This window comes from Nelumbo nucifera, chromosome 4 (genome assembly GCF_055504915.1).
Source record: "Nelumbo nucifera cultivar China Antique chromosome 4, China Antique-T2T, whole genome shotgun sequence".
In the NCBI taxonomy this organism is placed as follows: Eukaryota; Viridiplantae; Streptophyta; class Magnoliopsida; order Proteales; family Nelumbonaceae; genus Nelumbo; species Nelumbo nucifera.
In genome coordinates, this window is record NC_142652.1 from 3311202 (window position 1) to 3330837 (window position 19636).

The 19636-nt window shown below is 37.1% G+C and overlaps 3 protein-coding genes across 11 annotated transcripts; 2 read left to right on the top strand and 1 right to left on the bottom strand.

Annotated features, from left to right (window-relative positions):
* The first annotated feature begins 1975 nt into the window (after positions 1–1975).
* LOC104591825 (Glycosyltransferase family 29 (sialyltransferase) family protein) lies at positions 1976–9176 on the top strand. 2 transcript variants are annotated; one of them, XM_010250875.3, is made up of 12 exons: positions 1976–2305; positions 2445–2518; positions 3412–3501; positions 3801–3878; positions 4549–4649; positions 5276–5468; positions 5566–5656; positions 5730–5794; positions 6434–6588; positions 6709–6790; positions 7234–7343; positions 8360–9176. In XM_010250875.3, exons 1-12 carry the CDS (start codon positions 2218–2220, stop codon positions 8553–8555), a joined length of 1323 nt encoding a protein of 440 aa, XP_010249177.1. In that variant the 5' UTR covers positions 1976–2217; the 3' UTR covers positions 8556–9176. The 2 variants fall into 2 exon arrangements, with proteins under 2 accessions (XP_010249177.1, XP_010249178.1); XM_010250876.2 differs by lacking the exon at positions 8360–9176 and adding an exon at positions 7508–7825.
* A 1787-nt stretch (positions 9177–10963) lies between these two features.
* Positions 10964–18667, bottom strand: LOC104591824 (B3 domain-containing transcription factor FUS3-like). Of its 8 annotated transcripts, none has more exons than XM_010250871.3 (6): positions 17597–18667; positions 12571–12627; positions 12152–12276; positions 11693–11739; positions 11509–11585; positions 10964–11393 (listed from the first exon to the last, which is right to left on the bottom strand). In XM_010250871.3, the coding sequence occupies exons 1-6, from the start codon at positions 17879–17881 to the stop codon at positions 11091–11093; spliced, it is 894 nt and encodes a 297-aa protein (XP_010249173.1). In that variant the 5' UTR covers positions 17882–18667; the 3' UTR covers positions 10964–11090. The 8 variants fall into 8 exon arrangements, with proteins under 8 accessions (XP_010249173.1, XP_010249171.1, XP_010249174.1 ...); XM_010250869.3 differs by having other exon boundaries at positions 12538–12627; positions 17597–18666; XM_010250872.3 differs by having other exon boundaries at positions 12152–12252; positions 17597–18665.
* LOC148791966 (Putative membrane lipoprotein) lies at positions 13375–16604 on the top strand. Its single transcript, XM_088902511.1, has 2 exons — positions 13375–15300; positions 15332–16604. The coding sequence occupies exons 1-2, from the start codon at positions 14779–14781 to the stop codon at positions 15404–15406; spliced, it is 597 nt and encodes a 198-aa protein (XP_088758637.1). The 5' UTR covers positions 13375–14778; the 3' UTR covers positions 15407–16604.
* Positions 18668–19636: the final 969 nt, after the last annotated feature.

Genomic DNA, 19636 nt, shown 5'->3' on the forward strand with positions numbered 1-19636 from the left:
TATATATATATATGTAATTATTTTTCAGTACAAGTATTGTGTATTTATATATTTATCTATATGTGTATATTATATGTAAACAAAATTGAGTTTAAAGGCCTTTTTAATAAAATATAATGTGTATTGTTTTACATGTAATAATGCTAACGGTGAATTAACAATAAACCCCTAAAATTTATGAAAAAAAAAATACAGATGAGAAAGGGAAGTAGAGAAATCGGGTCAACCTGAGCCCAATTGAAACCCAATCTGATGCTATTCGAGTTAGGTTAGGGTCAAGGGTTCAACAATTTGGTTTGGGTTAGGGTTTGCCTTAACTGGACTTAATCCAGCCTAACTTTTTTTTTTTTTTGACGCCATAATCCAGCCTAACTTGCACACATACTAATAAGACAATATATATATATTGTGCATCCACTTCACCATGCAACAAAAAGGACGTGATGGTAAATGCACATAATTAAACGTGAAAATGCATTTTATGAAAAACGAATAAAATTTAAGTGTGACTGGTTGAGAATTTGAGATATGGATTTAACAACCGATGGTAATGAATACATCATAGTTTAATTTTAAAATAACGCATAATATTAATATTATCATTGATATTTTTTAAACATTCTAATTGTACATTTTTTTGTATGAATTAATTGTATCATACCAATTCGTTTGTTTTCAATAGTATATTCATTTTAAAATGGATGATAGATAAATATATTAAATATATAATGCCTAAAATAAAAGGCCATAGGTTATTTCACATTTTTGCTGGTTAGAATTCAGGATCCGTTTGGTTTACAGTTGAGATCGTAATTGAAATCCATAGAACTCAGAATCTGAATGGTTTATTTCCATAGTCTGTTTGGTTTAGATAGGAATTGTAATGGGAGTTAGAATTAACTAGAATGGGATTTCATTCGAAATGGATCAGGAGGGAATAACCATCCTCTCAAATGGGAAATGTCATTCCATTAGAAATGAGAATGTGATTTCAATTCTGCCCAACTAAACAATTGGAATCTAAATGGGGAATGCCACTAAGTTGATCATAAAACATACAAAAGTTCCACTGAGCTCAATTGCACTCGTGCTAAGGGGCGCTCATGGTTCAGTGGCCTGTTTTCCAAACTGAATCGATAATATTGATTTTTGGAAAACCAGAAACCAAAACTGAACAAAGTTGATCAGTTAACTGTGAGTTTGGTTCATCATTTTTTTGGTTTTATATTTTTATAATATATTATATATTATAAATATATATTTATATGTAATGCATATATTCATTGATAATATAAAATATATATGAAAAAACATATATTATATACATAAATATATAATATATATATCGGTTCAGTTAATCGCCGATATCTTCAGTTATTTGAAAATACTAAACCAAATATCGCACCAATCGATTTGATTTCGTCCATTGGGTTAGGTTTCGTGGAAAGATATCATTGGTTGTACAGCCCGCTGAAAAGCTATTGCATTCAGATAATCCTTGTCCATTCCGCCATCATGTTCACGTAGAATCGTGTATGGCTCTGTCAGTCCGACAGGACGCGATGTATACAGATCTCAGTTTCACATCTGCGCCTCACAACGTTTTACAGCAGATCCCTACCATGTATTAAGAGCATCTTTCAATGATAGTATCAGAAGTGATGATATCATCAGGAGATAGTTTTTAATACACGGCGGAGATGTGCTGTGAGACGTTTGAGGCGCCCCTTACTCTACAGATCCTACTTGGGGGCCTGGGACGCAAACGCAAGCCTTTTGCGGCGGCCATTTGACGACTGCTTAATTGATTGAACTGAATTCCTTATTGGCATGTCTTTAAATGAAATATACATTATTCATTGCAAGAAAAAGAAAAAGAAAAAGAAAACTAATAAGCGGTTCAGTTCAATAAATTCAGCTGTTTCCGAGCCGCACCTCTTCATTACCTGTTTAACTGTTATTACTCGGGAGCTTTACGGAATGAAAGGCAAACAAATCTCGTCACTGTCCGGTGCGAAAGCCCAAGGTGGAATAACAGAGTGGAACTACATTTTTTGTTTCTTTTTGTGGCTGGACATCGCTTCATTTTTCATCTGCTCCGTCGTCTCTCTTCAAATCCTCGAGAGTAATTAGGGTTTGTCTCTGAAAGCCTCTCTATCGAGCGACTCCAGTGCCGGAAGCTGTTACCATCGTTCAGAAATTTTCAAAATTTCTTTGATGAGGCTCTTGCAGCTGTGTCTAGCAATTTCTTTGACATCAGGCTTCGCAGCGATCTTTATCTACATTACTGGAGTCTCGACCCTCTGTAAGCTATCGTCTTTTATGTGCACAGCTATACTGTGTTAAATTTCCGTACTTGTTTCGAAGTACACGTTTACGATCTGATTTTCTTTCTTTATTTTGTCATTCCGTTTATTCTGTTTGACTTTCTATTTGATCTATAGATGACAAATATAGTCTTACTGATGAAGATCTAAGTGCATTGCTTTCCCTGCAGAGCAATTTCAAGAAGTGCGTGGTAAGTTTTTATTTTGTTTAAAGCATTATCTATTGATAATGCTGTTCATTTTTATCAGTCTGTATGTTTCCTAGGTCGAATTTGAGTGCTCATCGAGATTTTTAGATTATTAATAATATTATGTTGTTTTATGTATTTCTTTCTTTTAACCTCTGATTCGTGTTAACCCAGTGCCTATGATGCTAATTATAATTAATGGGCTTTCTAGTAAACGTGTATTCCCAAATAGTAATATAACCAGCCATTTCAAGTGCTCACATGAGAAACATGTACATTAAGCATTTATGTAAGACACATTTTGATACAAATCTAGCATTAGGTGCGAGATGTAGGAAAATTGGAACTTAGCTTGCGAGCCTTTTGATTCACTATAAATTTTCTTGTTTCTGGCTACTTTAATGGTGCTTGCATGTTTTACTACTCAAACTCTCAACGAATCTGAACAAAAATGGAAAAATGAAAGTAGCATTTAGACTCTGATACCAAGTAATCAATAAATCAACAAAACCTTCCTAGTGACAAATTACATTCTATCATCTCACTCCCTTCTGGGAGATATAGACACCTCAAGATGAACTTGAAACAATGTTTCATAATTTATACATGTCTGTGGCTACAATAAAAGATTTTGTTCGCTGCTTGTCCAGCAAAAACTCCTTTGTGTGGTTTTCTCAGGAGAAGTGCTGTTTTGCATTATAACTTAATTTGTATGACACTATTAGACAGTTAACCTGCTATCCCTAATTCTGTAGTTTAACATGATAGTACATTCCAGAGCAACTCATTTTTATCTTGCACATAAACTTGTGATCGTTGAAGATTCTTACTGTGGTGAAACATGGTCTCTCCTCTATTGATGCCTGGATGATTTACTGCTTTATATAATGATGCAGAGTGCAAATGGGTTAGGTTTACATGCTGTGAGTGGCAGAGACTATTGCCAAGTCGCAATACAGTTTCCTAGTGACACTGTCCCCAAATGGGTGGGTATTTTTTTTTATTTGTTTAGATACCTTATTGCACTTTTCTACTTTCCCTTATACATGTATTTTCATCCGTGCAATTTGGATAGTAAATATGTAGCACTGTGTTAAACAAGCAACAGGGTGCCAAAACTGATGAGTTCAGAACTACACCCAACTAACACAATTTCACTACTATTCATCAATTTTTAGGGAATAAATCATTCTTCTTGCAACGGATTCTTTCACTTTTATCATTGGAAAGAGCCCATCTTATTTCTAATGCCTTTGTTTTGATTGAAATGCAATTATTTTCACAGAGGGATCCCAAAACAGGAGAACTTGAAGGCTTGTCATTTGATTTTAATCTCTGTGAGGCTATTTCTATATGGGAACGGGTGAGTTTGTTGTTTTCATTTTTCTGCAACTTATTAATATAATAGTTAATGACCACACTGTACTAGGAAGAAACTATACCTGTGTTTTTTGTTCGAGACCCACCCGTTATCCACCTGGTAAAATTGGTCAGTTTTTTTATTTGATTTAGGAGTTTAATTTAGGTTTAATTCATAATTAACAACCGACTTTATCTAAAAGAATGGTACCTACACCAATTTAATGTATTGAATGCCTTTGTGTTGAGTCTTTTATTTGAGTTACGAATTAGATTTGACTTCTTACAGATAGATATGAGGTAACTTTTTAATGTAAAAATTATTTACTCTGTTTTTCTGAGTAGGAGGCTGGCTACATGTTTAGAGGATAAGCCCTCATCTGAGGGATTTTATTAAATACTACCAAAATCATTAAGTGCATATAAGTTCATGCTATCCAATTGACTTTATGCTAATATGATAAGATTCACCAGTGACTTGAATGACACCATTCTTGCATACTGTTAAACTCAAATGAGCAAAACTTTTCTTTCTTTTGTTCTTTGCTTGACTGCTCTCATGTTAATTAATGATCCACTAAGAGTAGCAAAGCCTGCTGGTCTTGAGTTTTTTTTTTTCTTTTTTTTATGTTGTTTGTTTGAGTTTTGTTATTTGTCTGATCTAAATTGTTTAGGTGCGGAATAGTACCACAATACTGACCAGGGAATTCATTGATGCTCTACCAAATGGATGGGAGGAATATGCATGGCGCAGGATCAATAAGGGAATACTTCTGTAAGTACGACTATTAAGCTGCATTTAGCTTGATAGTGTGAAATTCCTTAAGAATTTCCTCGACTCTCTGTTTCTCTCTTATTTTCTATCATACTAAAAACAGCTTTAGTACCATGATGAAGAAAATAACCCATGGATATAGGTAATCTACCACAAAATGGATATAGATGATAAGTATTCAAAATGAAAGGTGGGGAGGGGGAGATACTGTACTATGCTTTCGTGTCTATTGTCTACTATGTGTGCTAAACAAAAGTAGCGCTTCTGATTTTTCTTTGACCCCCAGTTTTCCCTGCTTATTTGCTTAGTGGAAAAGAACCTCAGAAAAAGTTTGATGCCTATACCTGAAAGGGATGAACTTGTAAAAGAATACTAATTACAAAAAAAAAAATCTAAGGACTATCTGAGGTGGCAACTAGATATTTTTTCGTCAAGAAAATACTAGGGGTGCAACTTGGGTGGGATCAGGTTGGACTTTTCTCAAAATTTGAATGGGCCCAGCCTGAAGGGCAAAGCCCAAAGCACTGTAAAATGCTAACATGGGCCAACCCGAGTTTTACCCCTAGAAAATACCAAAAGAATTGACAGCCCTATCTCGCCTGACATTATTTTTTATGATACTGCAGTAACCACTGTGAGAATAAGACACTTTGCATGGAGAAACTTGCATTAGTACTGCCTGAGACTCCTCCATTCATTCCTCGGCAATTTGATCGGTGTGCTGTTATTGGAAACTCGGGAGATCTTCTCAAGACAAGATTTGGGCATGAGATAGATCATTATGATGCTGTTGTCAGAGAAAATGGTGCACCAATCCAGGTTCCCTAGCCCATTGTCTTGGACATTTTGTTCCATATTACCTTCTCTCTGATAACCATACATAGTCCTTACCCTCCTTTCTTTTGTTATATTTCAGAACTACACAGAGTATGTAGGTAGGAAAAGTACATTTCGCCTTTTAAATAGAGGATCCGCCAAGGCACTTGATAAAGTTGCTGAGCTGGATGGTATGACACTGCTCCACTTCTTTTATTGTCCTCTAACACTAGTAGAAGCACACTAAAAATATGCATTCTGCAGAAACTGAGAAGGAGGTCTTGATTATTAAGACAACAATTCATGACACCATGAGCAAAATGATCCGGGTTTGTACTTTTTCTTATAGCATCTCAATATACAGTTAATATTTTCTACAGGAGAGGGCTTATGTCAAACTACATGTGTTAAATTGTGAAAATTATCTTCTTTCATCTATTTCAAAACTCTAATGTGCATCTAATTTCTAGTTCACAGAGCATGCTTCTATTACTCGGAATAATCTAATACATATTTTCGTCCACTATTAGCTAAATTTTATATTTTCCAACATCCTTTTAGTTTGCATCATGGTTTAAGTATTTGTTAAGGTCTTATTAGTCCCCCCCCCCCCCAAGTCACTGGACTTGGGGAGTGCTACTTACTACAAAGCAAGGGCTTTTTGAGTAAATCTATAATAGTTCAGGTAGTGCCTTACCACCCAGTTGTTATTGGTCTTGGTTCTTGCATTAGCAGATCTAAGCTAAATCTTAAAAATCTTGTTCATCTAGTTCTTCATTTTGCGTTATTACACACTTCTTTTATATTTTTGTAGTAGTTTTTTTTTTTTTTTGCTGAGAAATCACAATAATAATAAATCAATTGCATTGGAAGATTTTTAGTTGTCATAAATGTGTTTTTTCCATATTGCTTTTGACACCTACGTACTATCTTTCTAGTTTACATACTTAATTTCCTGTCTTCTGTAGGAAGTCCCAATACACAATCCAGTATATCTCATGTTAGGTGCATCTTTTGGTTCAGCTGCAAAAGGAACAGGGCTCAAGGCTCTTGAATTAGCTCTCTCTGTTTGTGATTCTGTAGATATGTATGGCTTCACTGTGGATCCAGGTTATAAAGAATGGTGAGGAATCATTTTGACCTTTACATCCTGTGCCGTAAATTCTCTTGTAATTTTAACTGCTTGTGTCATCATGTGCTTCATGATCACATGTGTTTCATGTGATCTTGTTTTTACTTTCAGGACCAGATATTTCTCAGAGTCAAGACAGGGTCATACCCCATTACATGGTAGAGCATATTATCAGATGATGGAGTGTTTGGGAGTAAGTGTTATTAAGTATTTCATTTTCTTTACTGATTAGAAAAACTACCCCATTTTCTTTATTAGTATATATCAAAACTTTCTTCCTTGTGTATGCTGTACACATGTTTCATATGCTGGGCAGGAGGCACCATTTATGGATCCTAGCAAGGAGATCTTTTATGAGAATTAAGTCCATATAGTTCAGTTATTAGCCCTTGACTTTTACACCAATTATTTGTTGTCCACTTTTTTTTTTTCAAATTTTCCAAGAAAAGACTACCAAATTTTCTAATCATTTCTAGTAATTAGCTGGTAGATTCCCTAGTTTTAACCCGCTAGACACTGCTCCCATCCCTTGGCATGTAGGCTTCAACCTATTCTTCCTGACTTGGATAGATTCCTCATTTTATTTATTAGTTTCTAATTTTTAACATATGATCTTTCATTTGTGGTTTTCTTAAGCTTATCAAAATCCATTCCCCAATGCGAGCTGATCCTAACCGCATGGTGAAGTGGGTTCCCAGTCGTGATTCACTGACAGCTGCAAGAATTGCATCAGAGAAATTATTGAGGTAACTGATGCTCATTTTTCAACCTCCCCCCTCCCCACTCCACCCTTCCATTATTCAAGCATTCAATTAAGCAAAAAGAAATATTTAAGATAGGCTAGAAGTTCAGTAGCCATGGATTAGTTCTTCTATCTCTTATCTAACATACATAGCCATCTATTTCACAGTTCAAGACCACTTACTGGTACATTGCACATGATGATGAGAAATCTAGGGCAACCATTAGGAGGATCAATGTTACAGTTTTACCTACATCTTATTGGTAATTGTGGCATTCATATAGGATGTTGCTTTCTCCATTTGATGGTCCCTGCAAGGAATCTCTTATTACCTAGGAGTAAGCCGACGTGAAAATATTAACCATCCATTTGACTACTTCTTGTAAGGTGACATGAAAGCAATAGGGGGAGGGAAAAGATAAGGTGAATGGTACTGATTAAAAAAAAGAAAAGAAAAGAAAGATAAGGTGAATGGTCTACAAGGAGAACAGAATAGTTGATATTGTAGTTTAGTCATTAAGACTAATCTGGCTTCTATTGCCAGATATCTGGGAGATGAAATCCTTTTCTCCCCTCTCACAAGTTGGACATTTTTACTGATAACAATTTGTACTGTCCTTACATTCTACTTAAACCTAATAAGGTACCTGGATTTACTCATTTCTTTGAATGCACGGAAGCTGTTTTTCATGTTGTAGCATGCTCACAGCCTCACAGTGAGTAGTATTTTGTAAACTAGCTACCCTGGTACCCCAAGAAAAAAGCTAAAAAGTAAATATGTTGATCCTCTGTATTTCACTAGCCAGACCGCCAGAGGTAACTTATGCTCCAAGCTTTCTCTGTGCCATGTTACTAAATCATCTTACCATTTGCCATTTTGTATCGTTAATGGTCTTTAATCATTTATGCTTCTTAATCAGCTGGCAAATGTGAATTGTTTAAAACTTTCTTATTTTACTTTTAGTTGACAAAACACCTATTGACCATATCATGATGCCTCCCCATTTTGATGTTGAGAAGGAGGGATGGAGCAGGGACAGGAGACCCACTGGGTGTGTGTTCCATTTCGAAGAAGCGGCGGGAACAAAAGAGTATGAAGCTTTCCATTGTCAGAAGGGCTGCTATAGAGCATCAGAATAATGTGAAAGGCACAACCATGTACCCTCTGGAGCATAGTCTTGGACATGGAATGCTTTGCATAGTGCCCAAATTCTGAATTTTGGAAACAACTATACGAGTCAGAATGCACCAAACATAAGGAGAGGCTAGATTTGACCAGTGAATTGCATCTGAATTCTTCCTAACACATCGTCTAAACCCATTCAAATTCTTCATTCTTTCCAATTATCCATATCTATGTGGCCATTACTCTGAACTTCATTAAAGTGGATATCTGGATGAGAGATGGAATATTTTCCATATTTAAGCATACACCAGGTGCTGCTTGAGCCAAAATGTCCAGAGCAGTGATGCACACCCAATTTATCGTAATTGTTCTTTGATTAGCCATCTCGATCCGTCAAAAAGTTCCATATCCAGTAGTAAAGTGTTGGAGGTATGATCACTGGCCACTTGGCCAGCATCTGACTTGGTTTTGCCTCATCGGATTGTCCTATAGCATCTGCGTCAATCTTTTATAGCCTGTTAGCAGTAATTTTATTTAGCAGATCAATTATTATTAGATGTAAGTTTTGTGCCTTGGCCTTCGGAGAGCAAATAATAGGTCCAAAAATTTTTACTAGCGCATTTGTGCCTGTGACATTTGTATTTTGGTCGTATTAATTTATTTATTTGAACTGCTATTTGAATTATTATGATGGCATTCACCGAGCGAAAATTGAGGATTGGAATTCACTGATTTATGCCAACTGAATACTGTAGAACTGTGTCTATTTGTTAGGCTTTGTTTAACGTGATTCTTGTTCAAATATTGTTGGATTCGCCTTTATTGTGTCCACATAATTGACTAAACCACCGGATCAGACAGCTGTTCTATGTAAACGCCTCCGTATCCGAAGCGGGATCTGCTCCTCAAAAATAGGCGCCTCACAGGCACATCCACCGTATATTGGGAGCATCTCCCATGAATAATAACGGGAGATGTTTCCAATGCATGGTAGGGTGCGCGTGAGGCAAGCCAGGTACGAGGAGCAGATCCGGTGACAAAAAATCGCATCATATGTAGACAGCTGTTATATGTTACTGTAACAGAATGGAAGTGCACCATAAATGCAGCAGATCCCGATTCATTTGGATGTCCTATTAGTTACGTGGTGTGATCTGTGATGTTTAGAATGCTTAAAAGCAGGGTGCTATTTACTAGCAGTAGGTGCCAGAAACAAGGCTCCTGCATGCTGCAGCTTGTATTGATTTGAAGAGTTCAGAATGCCTCGTATTCGTGCGGTTGGAAATTTGTCGGCAGATTAACAAACATTTTACAGTTTTACTCGAAACGTAAGGTCAATGAGACAAAACGATAGACACATGGGCTATGGGAAAGGCTTAGCAGCATGAACATGATAGAATTATATTCATGATTTCATTCAGGTATGGTTTTACGTGTAGGAGAATGATTTCGTGGGCATGGAGTTGAGCTTTTTTTTTTCTTGATGACTATCATGGAGCTTTTCACCATTCCGCCACATTCCACATTAGGCTCAATGCCTCAATCAACCTCAACCACTCTGCTCTTATGGTGCTAGTATGCTACTAAGAGGCAATGACAGATTAGTGAACAAACTCTGTTAAGGTCCAATCCTACCAATTTTTGGTCCATTTTTCCGGCTTGTGCTTGGCTTCAGTCTTCAATGTTGAGGCCTCCTGTCATTTTTGTCTAGGGCTTAGTATCTATTCTAGTTTAGATTAGGCACAATACTATACTTCTCTCCTCACAGCCACATCCCACTGTGTTGGAAACATCTCCCTATGAATAATAAATATAAATACAGGAGATGTTCACGATATGTGGCCAGGGCATGCAGTGAGGTCAGTGTGAGGAGCAGATCCAGACTCTAGTTTTCCAGCATCTTCCCCGTGGAGCCAGAATGCTACAATGCAAAATTTATCCACCAAACCAATGGTTAGAAGCTACTGACATTTTTCCTACTACCACCCATTCAGAAGATTTCCCAATATGTTCAAAATGGGAACATGGTTTAACCACTCGATCTTTGCTTTTCCTTTTTCCTATCGCTTAAGAAGAATGGGATCTTACAGGCTGCAGCCTGGAACTTTCACTTCACTTTGCGTGGCAATTCCTTCGGCCCAATCGTCTGATGTGGCATACCCCCAAATTCACTATTTTGTTTGGAAGGGAAATGATAGCAAGCAACTTGGCTTCCGTTCACCATTGGTTCATGGAAAACTCAAAGGATTGAGCACATAGCTGCGCTAGGGGTGATAATGGGCTGGGCCATGGCGAGGCTTAGCACCTATTCTAGGAAGTAAGAATCCAGGCCAGCGTCTGACATAGAAGCCCATGCCTGGGCCAATGCGGGCTTGGTTTTGGGCCTATGGTTTTAAATAAATTAAAAAATATATGAAAAACCAATTAGATATTTAGATTATACTTTTTTTAAACGTCCCCACTCAAAGTCAAAGATTAAAATATTTGAACAACCATCATGGCAACCATGAAAAGTCCGTTATTGCACATGTGCCAACAAAATGAAAATACACAGTTCCAGTTCCGCAAAAAAAGTTACATACAACATTGGGTTTCCTATTGTGCAGTTCCATGTAAGTGCTGAACCTACAAAAAGTCATCTAGAGATAAGTTCTCAACTGACCCAAAGTTAGCAATTGGTTCAAGCCCTGGAAAGTCGACCATTGATCCACCCGAAAGGGCTATTGGAAAGGCATCTGAGAAGTCATTGTCGCATGGGAATGGCAGGCCTATATCATCCACTGTAGGGAAATTTACATGGAGGTAACTAGGTTTATTTACCTCAACTTCAGGAACATAGCAATCCTTTATGGTGCTGATACCAAAGAAGCTGTTTCTTGTGGACTCAGAAAATATGTCTTGATCCGAAGCCTTCCTAGCCCGAATGACCTGTATACAGTAGCAGTATAAAGCATAATCTATAGTCAAGATAACTTAGCTAACCTGATGGACATGAAGATTTTGTGGAAAGGAAAACTGATGTATCTAAGATAGCAAAGATTACATATTTCTGATTTTGATCGTCTCTGTAAAGCATAATGAAGTCTCCGAGTTGTAAGCCATGCATCTTAACAAACTCCCCTGAGAAAATTTAGTGCAATATGGATCATTCCAATGTATCTGGTAGATATTACTCCATAAAAGACAATTGCAATTGCTTGCAAGTTAGGAAGGAATACTGATCTCACCAATATTCTCAAGAATATACATCCGGCTGTTGTTATTAGGCCAAAACCTGAGCATAAAATGAGAGAGACACAGATAAACCATGCATCTATGAGGGGGTAAAAACTTATTACGGATCTCCAAACTATGATTCCTCCAAACACAACAAAAGCATCTTTTCACCTCTCAAAAGAAAACCTACACCTGTTGACTCAATTAAAATAAGTTGAGAGGAACGGGATTTTAAGGATATTTTGGCTGTGCATAGGATAACCAGAAATTTCTCCACGATGCAGTATCCATCACAGTAAGGAATAGGTCAGCATAGATATGGTCAAATATTTGGACATCTATGTCATATATTTCATCTATATAGTCAACAGTGTCGTTGGTGGCCCATTTGGTCACTTGAACACCAACTATCTTGGATTGGCGATGTCATTGCATACATGTGGCATAAATAGTAGAATATGAAAACAGACCTGTATTTGAAGTTCCACACTCGTAGACCATCCATGTCATCCATGTCGATAAACATTCCTTCTTTAGTGTCAAGGATGGGGAGGTGAGCTTCAGCTGCTCTCTGCAATCCAATTTCCCATGATACCTTTTGTAAAATTTCAACATGATGAAATCTAGTCATGGAACATGTGTATATAAGGTGCTGATATATTTCTAAGACAATGCATCAAGTGAGGTATGTTTGATAAATTACAACCAAAAAAAAAAGAAAAAGAAACTGCAAAGATGAGTCTGATGATGTCATGTAAAAACAGAAATACAGAGATTTTGTGGAATACCAATCATCACACCCTTGATGTTCATGGGTCAAATGATCACTTTCAAAGTAGAAAAGCTTAATGCAAACCTTTGGGAGTACCATTCTCCCGAGGGAGCTTACATCACTGTTCCTAAGTTCCTTCTGGAGAAGAAATCTCAACTTCCCAACTTCAATGTCCTACAACATGATATATACAAGTAACCATCAAAACAAAGACCTAAGAAAAGAACAAATGTAGAACTTCAAGTGATCCAAACAAATACATCTCACGTTGTTGGAACAAATGGGTAAATATCTATTGAACCCAAAATCCAACTTCAACATTATGAAACAAAATTCATAATGTATTTTAAAGAAGTAAATAATCGCAAGTCCATGCTGTTTAATTTCTTTAAAACTATTCTTTGTATCAAAAGATAATAGCTCTTTATTTGCCTTTATTATGTACCACATTCATTTAGTTACTTTTGTTATTGAAATCTAATGAATTGTTATACTAACTTCAGCAGCAACTAGTCTACCATGTATTTCCTTCACAAAGTAATAGAAAGAGAGCTCTGTCTCTGATTCATTATGATTTTAACCCAGGAGCAAATATCAAAATCTTTAGAAGGATTGCTAAGTAGGTATTTCTCCAGTAGGCAAACCCTAGTAAATTTATGATTAACAGTGGTTATTGGGCGCATGTCAATTTTGACAAAGAGGGCCCTAATTTATAGTCAAAAACAGCTGTTTAACAGATCACATTAAAGAAACAGATCATCAGATCCTTCAATTGTAGATTTGGTTCTTAACAGAATCCTCATCCATAAAGATAATTCTTGCCATTCATTGTGTCTCCACGTTGTTAGTTCCCCATTTTATCAGTTAATAAGGTCATTACCCAATGTTGGTTCCAGCTATCTGATCTCTTCAGAGGCATAGACTGGATACGGACCTAACCCTTTTTTTAAACACAAAGAGGTGATTGTCGGACTCAAATCTGCATTCTCATGCTTGTCAGCCCAAGATTTTACCACCTTTTTTTAAACACAAAGGTGGCCTCCCAAGATAATTCCACATTGTTTTGATCCTGAACCTTCCACAAGAAGTAGTGTATTACTTCTATATTATAAGCCAAAATTGGAACACACACACACACACATATATATATTCTATTCAGAAAAAAGCAACTTTCTTCTCAAAAAAGGTTATCAACAAAACCTCCTTCGAGATGGAATTATCAGCAACAATAAACCAGTCCAACCATCTACAATACCTCAAAAAAGAGTGAAAAGAAGGATAAGAAAAACATAATGATGAAAAGAGAAAAGAGAAAAAGGAAACATAATGATTATCATAGCCCCCACTAGCATATAAAGCAATCAACCAATTCCGGCAGAAATTAAGGGCCATATGACCAAATTTTAGTTTAAAACAAGATATCGTTTCTTCTTTGTTCTCAAAAGAATGCATCAATTGAACTTCCACTACCAATCTACCATACACATTTTCAACCCTCATCCACCCTATAAGTAATAAATAAAACAAAGTTCACCACTCATACACTATAACTGTTCTTTTTTTCAATACACTACAATTGTAAGATGATATAATCAAGTTCGATGTTGGATCAGTTTATCCACCAATTATGACTCTTTAACCTACATATGGTGGAAAGTAAACTCAAAAATGCCTGTAAATAGGTTTAAGTAAACCAATAACTCGTATTACAGTTAGAGTTTAAAAACAAAAGCCCCTTACCAAGTGCAAAACCAGGTCCCAGAAAAAATTGATTCATATGAATAGAGTAAATCATAAAAATATTTAAAGTTTGCTAAGCAAATTGCATTTTATCAATTGGAGGTGGAAGGCAATCTCATCTGGTCATTTCTTGGACACGATGCAGTACCCAAATCCCATGGATCTATAGACATACTTTTCAGGAAACTGAAAGTATAACAAGGGAACTAACGGTTACTTTTAAATAGGTGAGAAGAACAGAAAATGGGATGGTGGAAGGGGCTTTCAGACAACAAATGTTTTGGGCAAAGTTGTAATCCTTTGTTTGTGTGAGGTGGATAATAATCCCACCTTGATATAACCTTCAAGTTTGTCTTTAATAAAATCTATTCTTACTGATAAAAAATAACAAAGTCAACTGTAAGATGCAAATAATAGTTATAAATTTTTTTAGATGAGGATTCAACCATAAGATTTGAATTGAAACTTTAAGATTCACAATTTTAATCACCAATCATATTACAACCTGTAAATTTAAATGATTGATTGATTGACAGTCGTCTAGTACATCATCATCATTCACCAGAGAATACCCCATCCACCGAAATGGCTTCCTCCAAGCTTAGAAGTTCTTTCTCCTTTCCTAATCTCCTCCTGTCTTCCCTCAGTTTCATTCTATTCATCCTATCATCGGCCTCTTTTCCTCCCATTTTTCTGCTCAAGAATCCCCCTACTTCACTCGGTTGGGCACTCCTCGTGGTCTCCTGCCTCTCACTTCTTTCATCTCTTGTGGGCTTCTACTCTCAGCTCACTCGTTTCCGTTTCATAACCCATATTTCCCTTCTCCTCGCTTCATCTATCGGCCAAGTGCTCAGCATCCTGGCCTTGTTTACCCAAGAGAATTCAAGCCTCCAATTGCTAAGCTCTCCAAGCGATCCGAAAGAAGCTCAGTTTTTGGTCAGGGTGGAGTGTGGGACTCTAATGGCTATGCTCCTTACGGACCTGGGTGCTCTGGTCTTGGCTTGTGCGGTTCACAGCTGTTGGGTGAAGGAGTATGAGGGGTTGGAAGCTGAGAGGGAGGCGACAGCAAGGAAAATTAAGCAGGAGGATGGCTCGAGTGCAGGAGGAGTCGATGGCAAATGCAGCCAAGATTGCAGAGGTCCGTGCAAAGGAATTAGATGAGAAGATGAAGAACAAATACGGGCAGTGGGTGAAAACTGATTTTGAAGGCTAACAAAAATATATAACAAGCTGTGGTTATGTGATAAGGTATTCCTTCATTTGGGGGTCACTATGGGGTGGCCACGGGAGAAGGTTTCCAAGTTTAAGTACCTTTCGTACTTCATTTTTTTTGGTGATACTTGTATTAAGTATATGAAGGTAATGCTTTATGGCTTTCCATAGGCTAATGTAAAGCTTGAGTTGTGTGTGTGTGTGTGTGTTGATGTGTGATGAAATCTGTATCTTCGTTCTTTTTTCAACTTACTTTCGTGGGTCCCGTTATCTATAAAAAAATAAATAAATAAATAAATGATTGACAACAAAACAGATGTCTTAGTGTCAGGAAATTTTTCTTTGGCGACCTTTTAACCTCTTTAGAGGTTCATACTCACCAGAAGAGAAAAGGATAGTATTAGAAACTCAAAAACTCTAGCAATTAGATCAATAGAAGTGAATAGACGTATTAACTATACAGGGCCAACAATGTACAGAAATGGACATAACAAGGTTCAGAAAGCTTTACTAACATAAGCTGTCCTTTTGAACTACCTAATCAGTTACAATCAAGGAAAAGCTTCTTTCAGAGGTTGGCTAATAATAAGTCAATAACTACCAGTGGACTTTTCTTCAATTTTTTCAGGTAGTGGCCATATGCTCAATAAAGTTCAAATATAATTATTTGAGGCATAGGAATTTCCATCTTACAAATTTCCATATCTTAAACCTCCTATAATTGTATTATTTGTCAAGGCTATAAAGAAAGTTAAGAAAATGATAGTAGCATTGGATGGTTTCCACAGAATATGGTTTTATAATTAATTGTATGTACTACTACTGTTTACTAAATATGTATATTAAATAAATATTCCATTGGCAAAACTACTTCATTTCTGAAAGAAACTTGAAACATGTAATGGAGAGACTGCCTTGGTACATTAACAAGAAATAGGCTTGCAGGGGAACTCAGGTTGTATTCAGTTCAAGTTCAGCAAACTAAAGCATGGAAGATATTCCTTTTTCTTTTGGACAGATATTCATGGATAAGTCCATTCCTGAATACAAGTCTTTGATTCCTCCTTGTGAGAAGAACTAATATTTTTTAATGCTCAGACACATCCACAAGCAACTCATACAGGGAAAAAGACATCTCTTCTATAGCACCAAAATTGCAAAAACAGTCTAGGTAGGTAAGCTTAAGGAAGAGACAGAGCATATACCCAATTATAAGTAGAACATTCACCAAATATGCATTTCTTCATTGCAACTATATGGCATTTAACCAGAAAACTAGGCAGTGGTAAACTGCATAGCTGACATTCCACTGGAACAATTTGTTCAGAAGACGAGAACAATGATTTGGTAAATATAGTTATAGTTATGGGATTTTCAACCAACAGCATAGAGAGGTCCACCATGGGTCAACCAGTCCAACCTTTGATTATGATTGAAAGGCTTCTCCTCAGTTGACGCCTACTCTCGCATGCTTTAAAAATGACAAAAATAGGATGCAGTCTAGGTTTTTTATTCTATCTTACCTATGAAAAATTAAAAGGCCGTCTATATAATAAAATGTATGTCGCCCACGGCAATACTTTTTAAAGCAAGAAGGTCTAATCATCTTGAGAATGGCAGAAAAAAAACAATGACAGGAAACAGAGTTGAATAAGCATGAAATCTCAGTAACAGAAAATTTCAGATTATAATAATCAGACTCCATCCCCTCAATCTCTGGAATTTGCTACCACTTTCTTTGACTAGGTAAATATTGAAAAAAAAATGAAATTCAGGTTTAGTTTAATATAATATAAATTTCAGGTCACTACATTTAAAAATACATAGAAGGGTTTAGATATAATAAAATAGAATTACAGAAGAAGATGTTCACGTCATAAGGGCATTCCATTATTCCATGGGCAAGAAAAAAAAAGACGAAATCACATAAGCCCCAAAAATAAAATAAAATAAATACAGGCAAACATGTATTCTATTCTGCATCCCCAGTTGAGGCGATTAGAAAAGGATTTCGGAAAATATGAAACATGGGTTCATCATAATATAATATGTCAGAGATCGGCTCAACACAACAATCAGACTTGAGCAAAAGTTATCGTCATTAGGTCAGAGGAAGAAAGAAAGAGTAGTCATGGAGGAGCATAATTAAAAAGAAAAACGGAACCACGAAAGGGAAATAAGGAAGGCTTACACGTGCAGCGAGAGCAGAACTGCCATCGACGGGCAAAGTTTGCACGTGCGAGCTGGATGAGGCAAAAGGCAAAGGGTTGATGCTGACTCGCCTCTGCCGCGCCATACGTTTCTTCCTATTCGTTCGGAAACTTGTCTCAGCGACAAGGTCGCGAGTAGCTTCGTTCCGATCCAACTCATCGTCGGTCCTGTCTCCTCTCATCGTGACAGTGTTAGGTTTTCCGGGAGCACCTGACATTAAAACAAACGCCTCGGTTTCCTGAAACGACTGTTTTATTTCTAACATAGGGTTAGATAAGCTTTGTGTACGATTTTTCCCCTTTTTTTTTTTTTTTCTTCTTCTAAGTTTGTGTGAGTGTGCGTGTATGTGATGGAGCTGACTGACGATAGACGCTCGGCGAATACGAAATGAGAGTGAAAAAGAGAAGGGTTTTCGGATTTAGTGGAAGCTTTCTATTTTTAGAATGACTTTGGTGACCAAGGACTCCGATTTGGACGACATTTGTGCAATCTGTGTTCATTTTTTTTTTCTTTTCTGATTTGCTTTTTAGGTTATTCTACCCTTGTTTTTATTCAGAAGAAATTGTCTTTCGGTTCTGATAATGATCATAAATCACTCTGAGACCGCGATGAGGAAAATTAGGAAGGTTTAGGCTCTCGGTTTTTTTATGTATTTTTCTTGGGTTTGTAGATGGAAGATCAGGGAATAGGAGGTATTGCCAAGGAATGAGCGACGGATGGAAGAGAAGTATCTGAATTATTCTGCTTTGAAGCTCCAAGTGTAGAAAAAGTTCTGATTTCTGCAACGGAAATGAATGGCAGGGTTTCGGAGTCTTTCCGCAAATAGGACTCTCTCTTTCTCTTTCTCTTTCTCTTTCTCTGTGTGTAAAGGTTGGAGGTTGGAATAGTGTGCAGTGGTTTTTGAATTTGAAGTTTGAACCGAAAATCAGATTACTGCAGCAGGGATTCAGCAGGGATTCTCCCTCCAGCTCTCTACAGCTAGTTTGATTAGTTTGGACGACGGCTCTACTATACAATTATGCACCAGCCAGGCATTTTGTTTCGTTAGATCCGAATCTACGTAAAACCTGTTGCTAATTTGCTATGGAATTTGGTTATGTACTATTTAGCTTTGTCCGCTTATGGATGCAAGCATTTCCAAATGTTCGTAGCGCTACTGCTGGTTCAGACGTTCAGTGCATTTTTAACGGGACAATTTTGTCCTGAAAACATTTGGTGCAACACTGCAAGTCAGCAACGTATGGGGCCATTCAGCTTTGGTTTAAAATATACTGTTTCCTTGCCGAATGAGACATTTGACACCCACGCGAATCCAACTTTGCTTCGTAGCGTGTCCTTTCATTATAGTTTGTATTACCAGCAGATGCTCCGTGCTGCATACAGATAAACAATAAGCAAACTAAAATTTAGGTTACCTTTTTATCAATGTTTTGAAACACTTTTTTTTTGGGGTTTTTTTGGTGTGTGTGCGTGTGGAGGTTGGAAGGCATGTGATGATTTGGCAATTTTTTCCATTTCCCTATCGTGGGGATATGTCCTGAATGGGATGAAGATGGGAAGTTTTTCAGTTAGCGGGGACGGGGCAAGCACTCTCCACTTCGCGGGAATTCCGATCCTCGCCCCGTATGTATGTATAGTATGCTTTCTTTATGTTTTAATCTTTTCTAATAGGATTGTAAATTTTAATTATTTTAAATAAAACAAAAATAATAATAAAATGATTAACATTATAAAAAATCACGGGGAATAGGGATCCCGCGGGAACAGGAATGGGGATAACCTTGTCCCCGTTAGTGGGGGATGGGGACGGGGATGGGGAGAGGCTCCCCCTGCCCCGTTGCCATTCCTATCCACTAATTGGGCCAATTTGACCATCAAATTGAATGGGTCAACCCATCAATTGGATTGGGTCAACCAGGTCTGGGTTGAACCCAACCCATGTAGCCTTAATGGGTTAGTGGGTTAGATGGTTTAGGTTGAAGCTTAAACCAAACCCAATCCAACCCACCCAAACCTGGCA